Consider the following 9411-nt stretch of genomic DNA (forward strand, 5'->3'; position numbering starts at 1 on the left):
AACTCAATGATCTTCGAGGTCCCTTCCAACCCAAACCATTCTGTGATCTCTTGTGCCACTGGTCCCAAAATTCTATGTAAATCTGAAAATGGTATTCCAAATTTTGAGTGAAGTCCTCTTAAAAATCAAACCAGGTCAGACCAGTAAGCCTATAGGATTCTCTCATCTTCCCTTCATCCCTAAAAACCAAGATTTATGTCAGAAGCATCTTTGTGTGGTGGTCAAGAAATATCTAAATTAATAATTTTCTTTTTTTCTAGCCTGTCCTGCCTTCCTCATTGGAAGACTGTCCAGTCTGGATAGCTGTGAATGAAGATGGTATCAGCATACTGGATTATAACACTATGGTATGGTGAGGAACACTGTTTAAGAAAAATAACTTAACTCCCACAGAAAGACATTCCTCTGAGTCCACTTAAGTCACTAGAAGTTTGCCTTTAACTTCAAATGGATCCAGAAGTTAATTTCTTAAAGTTAGAGATGAGGGAAGTGAGAGCTATGTTCGAACACTACATAAACAAAGGAAAATTGCAGTACAGTGTAAGGCAAGGTTTCATGAAACAGCTAACTGCCTCTTTGATGGGCAGGAAACATGCTCATACATCTTGCAAAATCTCTGTGGTATGTGCTTTCCTTCCACCATCTGGGACATAAAGTTTGGACTATTGCTCTGAAGCAGTGAGTGATAGAGCAAGCTAGGAGAAAACTAGAAATGCAATTCTCATTTTTGAAATTTCTTTGCCAGCTTTTACCTATAGACCTAATTACTTTTACTGCCTGTAACTGCTGGAGATCTGGTGTTCTTGCAGTAAGTAGCAAACATATTAGTTTAAGGTAGCCGTTTTTTCTTTTACAGAACTATGACTCTTTCAAACTCTCTGTCTGCAGCACTTGAAGGTCTCTTATTCATACTCCTCTGTGCTGACCTTTGGAGGCTGTCGAGATGACTTCATGATTGTAGTCAGTCAAATGAAAGAAAGGAGTTCTGGAAAAAACAGCACTGAAAAACTCCTTTTCACAATGGCAATTCCAAAGGTAATTAAAAAATGAACAGTGAGTTTCTTTCCAGCTGGCAGCATCTGTGCAAGCCCTGGGGACTGGTCCTTGTGTCTGCTGCACTAGCTTTATACATTCAAGAAATCCCTTGTAAGCTGGAACCTTTAATCAAGAGACTTATTCTACCTAACTCTTAAAGACAGACCTTCATTTCAAAACCAAACAACTCCATGTGAGACAGCCATTTGCAAAAGTTACGCAGTCAGTAGGTTCCAAAAACCAAAGGGCACTCTTATGTCTAATTACAGTTAAAAATTTTCTTTTCTCCCCTAGATTGTTGAAGCAACGCTTCTTATTGCCAGCTATATTAACTACCGTTCGACACCTTCACTCCTATCTTCTACACAGCCCTCCCGAAGCAAAACACCTACTAACAAGCTCCGGGAGACTGAAAATCGGTGCTTTTTCCCTTCGGTGGCCCGAAGCACTAAGGGGCCCACCCTGCTCTAAGGGCTCGTTCCAAATGACTTTGGGGATTTTGGGGGTGGTTTTATTTTGTGGGTTGGGGCTTTTTGTTGTGTTTTTTTGGCTGGGTGGGTTGTTTTGGGGTTTTGTTGCACTGCTTTATACTGAATTGCAGTTTGCTATGATTTTGCTGGTTACACACCTTACTTTAATGAGGGCTCTGATTCTTTTTCCACAATACTAGACAAAGTTCCTTAGTGTAGGTAGAGGCAGTGTCCTTTCTCTTAAAAAAATGTTGATTTTGGGGGACTGTGCAGGAGTTTCCTTTCCATGCCACACTCCATCCAAAATACTATGCCTCAGGTCATTTGCGTGCACAGTGCTCCAGTCACATTAGATCTCCTGCTCTCTTCCCTTGCACCCTTTCTTCTTCCATCTCCTGATCTTACTGCTTTCCTTACAAGCACATACATTTTCTTTGATCCCTCCCATTTTCAGCTTTGCACCTGCCTTTAGATCACTGCATACCCTTTGTCTGTAATCTCAGTTCAGCTCTTAAAGCTCCTAGTGACCTCTTTTCCTCATTATAGCCCCTTTCAGTTATTATCATGATTTCCAATAATGTTCTGTTTCCGTCAATTCTAACTTGCTCACTTTTTACCTGAATTAGACTGCAGCCTCTGCAAGACAGATGTGAGTGCTATCTAGGCCTGAATCTGACTGCAGTAGGCTGAGCAGTCCTATTAAAAGGACAAACAGGTGGTAATGGATACTGTGGCATGTGGCATGAACCCTGCACAAGGATGCATCCTGTTGAATACTGCCTGTATTGAGCTGCATCTCACTGCATCATAAACTAGGTATACACTGGAAAGGCTGTTACCAGAGTGTAAAGATTAACATGACATAGTCTGATCAGGTAGTTTAGGCATAACTTCAGCTCTATGCTCTGGTTGTGAATAGCCATCATATTAAAGTTTTTACCAGTGTTTAAATTCAGTGTTGCCACTCCCAGAACAACTATTAAGATAGTCTTTTTGCAGAGACTGTAATAGTTCTTATGCAACTGCTTAACACAACGAAGATTTAATTCTCCCTAGAGCTGTAATGACTCCTCCCTGAAACTGATGCTAAGACTGAAAGACAGAAACTTTCCAAGTCCTTGCTCCACATGTGAAAGAAAGAAGACACTGATGGGAAGGAAGAGGAATTAAAACTGACAAGAATAATTCCAATGCAAGTCAAGGGTGATTTCACACCTGACACAGGGAGTACAGAATAAGAGTTCAGTGCTACTCAAGAATATTTTCAACTTAAAATAAAGGTGGAAACCTAGTGCCTTTGCACGTTGAGGACTCAGAACAACTGGGACTGGACCCATGTCAGATGATGCCCTGGCTCCTACAGGACTGATACATTTCACGAATCGACGCTGTTCTATGCAATGGATGAACATTAGGTTTCTGCTGCAGGGCTGGATGTGTCACATCACGCAGTCAGACACTGTCAGACAAGCACTTCCAAAGACACTTTTTTGTTAATCACTGTTTTTTGGGATGTGTTTGAAATTGCACATAATCTCAGACAAAGAAAGACAAGGCAAGCCAATTTAGTACTTTTTCTGTCTTTCAGCAACTGGAACAGATCTCCCCAAACCAGCTCTGCTATTCTGACTTGACAGAAGCTGTTCCTTTCAAACTCCTGCTTCCTTCATGCTACCCTAGCAAGGAGGTAGTCAGCAAATTTGTACTCAAGTATTGTTCTTCAAAGTTTCCTAAAGAAGGATTTTTTAAGATCTGTTTCAAAGGGACTTCATTATGATTGAGAAGGTTAATGGATTTTAAATAAAAGAGCAATTCTTCTTGAAAAATCTAAATCTCCCTGGCTTGAGTTCAGCTATTTTGATAAGCTTTCTAAAAAAGATAAGGAAGAATAACTGCACTTTCCAAAATACCATGTGCAGCTTCATAGTTATTACGCATTGATGAGCAACTTTCCCAAATTGAAACACTGTGAATCCAACCATTAGAAAGAATTCAGCAATAGCAAACTAAAGTTATTTGCAAATGAACAAACCAACCATACCACTGTTTTTACTTCCTAGTACCTGCACTGCCAACCTTGAAATATCCAATTAATGTATGCAGTGAAGCTGATCTTCAAGAAGTTTTTTTTTCACGCTTATTGTGGGTGCAAAGCCACAAATTAAAAGAGCATGGGACAGACAAAAATTGTTCTAAGCAATCCTTTATCAGCATCCTTGCAACATTAAAAAAAATTCAAATCTAACCCACCCCATGGTGGGTTGTGGAAACAATATGGCAGACGTAAAACACGAAAAGATTGTATGAATAGAGACCTGATTTGCACATACTGTAATGTACCCACTTGTTATGAATTTAAGCACCATCCCATGAAGTTACGGGAATGGGTAGAAGCTTTTTGAGCCAAAAACAATTTTGAGAAGGTATTTAGTTTTTTTTCTTTTCTTAGATACTTTTAAGTGACTATATACCCTGATAAGAGTGGTCAATAGTATGTATTTCCTCTCTCACACACAGAGTGATCTTAGCATAAATACATCAGTTTGAATACAGAGAGCATTACTCTTCCTCACTCAATCACCTGTGCCTAACAGTTCCTCCTGTAACTGAAGGTCTGTTTGGTAGCCTGTTTCTTGTATCCCACCAGTTACAAAACTGCTTCAGAATAAGCTGAGCTGTCACTGGTGCCAGGGATGCTCGAGGCATAAAAGTTGACAGTTCACAGTTGAGAGGCTGTACTTACCTTACAGTGCTGACACTTGGGTCCTTAGACTCGTACCAGGGCAAAGAGGAAGCAAAGATGTTGAATAAGCAAGAGCTGTCCTGAAGCTCATTATTTTCTGCCAAAACTGCACTTCAAATTGAGAAGCAAGGCATTTAGAACTTTATTTCTTCCTTATTTCTTAAAAATATTCACCAATACTTGAGTATTTCAGGGACCACCCCACTCTGATGGATGCACATATACCTCCTATTTATAGCTTACCTGACTTCAAGCAAACAACCAACCCTGTGTAGATATCTATTTTGTATGATTCTTTGGAAGATAAAACAATTTTTATTTTAACCAGTGCTTTTGGCAATGACTATTGCTGGAGCATAGAATGAGATGACAAAAGCCTTTGTTTTCCTAACTGCTGTGCGTATGTAAAAGGCTGTCTGGGAGATACTGTGAAATTTCTGTTTGTTCTTAATAAAATGTAGTTATGAATTAAACTGTAGTGTTCTCTAAGTGAAAAAAGCTATTTTAAAAACGAAAATAGTCTCGATGTAAACAAAAATGGACAAAGATTGTGTTTGGTATCCAGGCACGTACCTGGTGCAAACCTGCCCTAGTCTGATTCCATGTTTCTCTCTGCTGATCTTCTCTCAGCTTTAGTGGGTGACTAAAGTGCCCTCCCCATGGGGCTTTAGCCATTCAAAACATAGCTAAAACAATCTTCTGGACTTCCTGCAGTGACAAATGACTTGGACATTTCTTCAGTGCATGTTCTCAGGACTTCATGGGATTTTTACAGCATAGTCAATGTTCCCTGCACACTCTTAAGCCCAATACTGTCTGCTCTGCTGAGTGGGAGGTTCTCCCCACTGCTCTGCAAATCTTCCTGCTGCTATAGTGCTCCTCAAGGGTCTTGATCACTTCTCCTCCCCATGAAGAAACACAATGTGGCTGAACCATGCCCTGTGCAATACGCAGCTCAAGTATACCACATGGTTCTTTGTCAAAGGACCTCTGCTGTAGTTATTTACACAGTCAAGCTCCCAGGGCCTGCCACTGTTGTTAACAGTGAATTTCTGTCCCTGCCCCAACAACTGCCCTCCTCAGTTCTGCCTGGAATTGCCATCAAACACACTCTGCTTCAGTGTGCAGTTTCACTAACTTCAGAGAGACCTACCACCTTAGATTAGGGCACCACTGGACTGAAAAATCTGGCCAACCGCAACACGTAAAGTATTAGTGAGAAACAAAACCATAAAAATTTAAGTAATCTAGACAATATTACCCAAAAAGCCAGTGGCACATCCCCAAGCTGCTGCTGCCTTTCACTTGGACAACCGGACAACCAGAATACTTCCTGTGACATGAGTTAATCTGTGTCTTTCAAACTTCATGGCACCATGGGAAAAAAAAATCCATTTACCTCTACCATATTCCTTGATGGTATGTTGCCACATGTTTTAATTCCAGATTATGTAGACAACCATAGTACAGCTTTGTATGCAAATTAAGCCTGAGCCCTAGGCTCCTGCCAACTTGCTGGTTTAACTCTTTTTTTGACATTTCAATCATCTCAGTTACATTACTACGAAGTAATGGGGAAAAAAAAGAGAGAGAAATAGCAGTTAAAGGTTACAGTAACTTTTAGTTCATCAACAAAGAATTTCCCAACTTTAAGTTACTCGCTAGAGCACAGATCAGTAAAGCTTTATTCATATAGTCATTACCATCATTTTCAACAACAGATTTTCCTCATATTCTCAGAGCAATTGATGTGACCCTTTTAACACCACATCTTTTCCATGTCCTGTGTCACTATGCCCCTGCAGCATTCAGCAATAGGTCCACATTTTTCCTGTCTTCCTTTTGCTATTTACGTACTTATAGAAGCCCTTCTTGTTGCATTTTACATCCCTCAACAGACTCAACTCCAGGTGAGCTTTGGCTTTCCTAGCCGCCTCTCGGACAGTGTTGCTGTATTCCTCCCAGGGTACCTGTACCTGCTTCCACCTTCTGTATACTTTCTTTCTGTGTTTGAATTTTGCCAGGAGCAACTTATTCATCCGTGCAGGCTTCCTGGCATTTTTGCTTGATTTGCAGCTCATTGGGGTGGACTGTTCTTGAGCTTGGAGGAGATGATCCTTCTTCACTGTGCTGCTGCATCACTTTCTACTCATCTAATTAAAAAAACATCCCATGGGCCAGTTTTGCTTGCTTTTCCATGTGTCTTTTCAAGTGCTGCTACAAGTTTTCTGCCTTGATTTTTTTTTCCCACTATTTTATACCACTTGATTGTGGAACTGTCTTCCTCTGTTCCAGGATTTCTTGACAACTTTTGTACACTTCTATCAAGCAGTCCAGACGTGGCTTAGAGCTCTAGAATTCAAGTCCAACAACAGAGAATGAGGCTCTGAACTGGGTGTAAAAGTGCTAGAAAGCTTTAACTTCCCACTAGTGAGATTTGTCAGGCTGAGAAAGGAACGTGGAGACAGCTGACACAAAGCTGACTATCAGAAGCAGACAAGGAGAAGGAACGAAACAGCAAGGTATCTGCAGTTGATTAGCTTTCTCACATTAAGTAATGGAGAACAGATTTCTCTTTTACATGTTCGTTGAGAAATAATTCACAAAACTCCAGGGGGTGTTTGATGTAAGCTGGTGATACAGGAATGCAAAGCCACTCTGTAAGCTGTACCTGCTCTGTGATGAAAAATGCCAGCCCCTAAAGCTGTCTGGTCAAAACATGCAGCACCATTCTGCAGCTAGCCTCTCACCAAATCAGAAATCCTCCCCTTTCTCTGTTCACAGTGACAGCATGGAAGAAAATCCACACCTTCCAACCCATTAACCTATGGCTATACTCCCTCAAGAGACCTAACAACCAGCAGATTTACGTACCACTGATCTACCATCCTAGAGGACCTCTACCCTGAAAAACCTACCTTCAGGACAGGGAATTTAGACACCTGGCCCTTGGCCTCTGCTATTACTGTCAACAAAAGGACAAGGGAAGGTTAACTGAAAACATGAACTGATTTCACACAAACAGCAAACAGTGGTCAAAGGATAATAATTTGCCATCACTTCTAATGGACCAGATTAAAACCAGCAAGGAGGTAAAAGTTTCCCAGTCCCACAGGCCCTCTGGTCCCATGACTTTTGAGCTCCCAAAACAGCATTACTGTGTAAAGTCCATCAAGCGCCTCTCCTTGCAAGTGTTGCTTAAGAGAACAGGTCAATTCAGTGCAGAAGTGCTCCTGGGCTCAGTGACAGGGTAACTTGTATTTTTGAAGGCTGACATAACTTAGAGAAACCCAAAGCAGGCAGTCCAATAAAGTTACTAATTGCTGCTCCTTCAAAATTAAGTAACATACTAACTTGCATGTTAAAATTAGAATTACTGACAGGTAATGAATTGCAAACTGACGCAGCTCTTTCTGTAACTCCTTGGTGGTGGAGTCGACCCTACCCATACTAAGATATTTCCATGGAAATAAAAGTGTTTAGAGTTGAGCTAGGAAAAATAAAAAACAAAACTACACAAATGCCAGGCAGCCTCTTTGAAGCTGGAAAGGAACATGTTTAACTAAAAACTGGTTCCTGAGTGCATCTGGAATTTAGTAGTTGTTGACTTCCAGCAAATCCATTTTTCTCCTTTGACTATGTGTGAAATACTTCCTTTATACTATTGTTAGTAAATATCTTTACAATTGTGGGACTGAGTTAGCAGCAATATCAACGGAATAGTCTATTTATACCTGGAAGTATTTAGCTGAAGACTAACTGTATCCAGCCATAAACTGGACAAGCTGATCGTCACCAGCAGCAGGTGAATTAAGGACAGAGAGTGCTATAAGCCTCAGCAGCCTAAGATGTGAGGTGCCTCTGTTCTGCTTACCACCACTCAAGGATCAGGGCATTGTTGTGTTAGAAAGGCAGAAATAAAATCCATCTTCAAAATGGGATTATGAACAGGTTAGCAAAAGAAGAGAAAGGGGAGACAGGATAGCGGTAAAGCAAACAAGTCATATATTAAGCAAACTGCTCACAGGTTGTACTGTGATCTTTGTTAATGGGTGAACCAAGGTGGTTTTTATGAGCACTTTTGGCACACAGAGCTGAGAGAAAAATCAACTACAGTACAGTGCTGTAGTTATGATGGTAACACTGAGCATGAGACTACACAGAAAGCTGTACGAGTCCTACGTGAGCCAAAGACTTCTAGTTCAATGCAAACTCCTCATTGGGTTCAGATTTACACAGCTCACTGTTCTTTGAAAGGAGGACAAATAAAAAAACCACCCCTGGTATGTAGTTCTGTGCCTCGTAATACCACCCATTCCACAGTGCTGTAAGACCCACCCTGAAGGCCCAGTCAGGGAAAAGCAACTGTAATCAGCTACCTGCAGTGGAATAAAGATACACATAGACAACTGGCGCACATACGCAGACCACAGATCTAGCTTTATCCACCATTCAGTCAAACTCACCTGAAAGAGTGGCACAACCTCAGATACAACCTGAGGATCTCCAGGGTCCTGGAGGAGGATGCACAGGTAGTAGATAACTTTTTGCTACAAGGCAAACAAACAAAATCATCAGAGTTTGAAAATGCTGTCAAAGTGCGTGGAGCTATCACAGAAACAGGATTTGTTTCAACTCAGTGGACTGAAGGTGAATCACCCTAGGCCACAGACAAGTCTACAAATTTATAAGTTTCCTCCCTTCACACAATAAAAAGATAATTCTACCTGTGTTTTTTTCTATTAAAATTTTTAACCTGAAAAGAACACACACATGCTGGAAGGGTAAGGTCTGCTTTTCTACAGGAGCTTGGCAGAAAACCCCAGAAATTGGAAAAATCATCTCGTGTTGCCTCTCTTGTTATCTCCGTCTCAACTACTTATGCAGCAATAAAGAGAGAAATCTGAAACAAAGCATCTTGTTATCTCCGTCTCGACTACTTATGGAGCAATAAAGAGAGAAATCTGAAACAAAGCTCCTGATGTCAGTAAAGCTATGGATGGTGCTGTGTTTAATTGCTCTGGTAAATCATGCTCACAAAAATACACTGGATGTGAGTGTGCCCACAGATACACAAGGAGACAGAGTGTGTATGATTACCATATAGATGGCTTCATTGATAACTACATCCTTGACTTGACTCATCTCAATGAAGGTTGTGCT

The 9411-nt window shown here is 40.9% G+C and overlaps 2 protein-coding genes across 2 annotated transcripts in view; one reads left to right on the forward strand and one right to left on the reverse strand.

Moving 5' to 3' along the window:
- Positions 1-1506, forward strand: part of PLEKHH1 (pleckstrin homology domain containing, family H (with MyTH4 domain) member 1) — a 45346-nt gene extending 43840 nt beyond the window's left edge. The window contains exons 26-28 of the mRNA XM_010083227.1: positions 261-347; positions 889-1035; positions 1330-1506. Of these exons, the coding sequence (XP_010081529.1) occupies positions 261-347; positions 889-1035; positions 1330-1506 (411 nt within the window). The remainder of the gene's footprint in view (positions 1-260; positions 348-888; positions 1036-1329) is intronic.
- A 4992-nt stretch (positions 1507-6498) lies between these two features.
- The window catches only part of PIGH (phosphatidylinositol glycan anchor biosynthesis, class H), a 4612-nt gene continuing 1699 nt past the window's right edge, over positions 6499-9411 (reverse strand). Inside the window, 3 exon segments of the mRNA XM_010083236.1 lie at positions 6499-6600; positions 8715-8798; positions 9349-9411. The exon segment at positions 9349-9411 is cut by the window's right edge and continues 31 nt beyond it. Coding sequence (XP_010081538.1) covers positions 6499-6600; positions 8715-8798; positions 9349-9411 — 249 coding nt within the window.

Source organism: Pterocles gutturalis, unplaced genomic scaffold (assembly GCF_000699245.1).
Source record: "Pterocles gutturalis isolate BGI_N339 unplaced genomic scaffold, ASM69924v1 scaffold27896, whole genome shotgun sequence".
NCBI lineage: Eukaryota > Metazoa > Chordata > Aves > Pterocliformes > Pteroclidae > Pterocles > Pterocles gutturalis.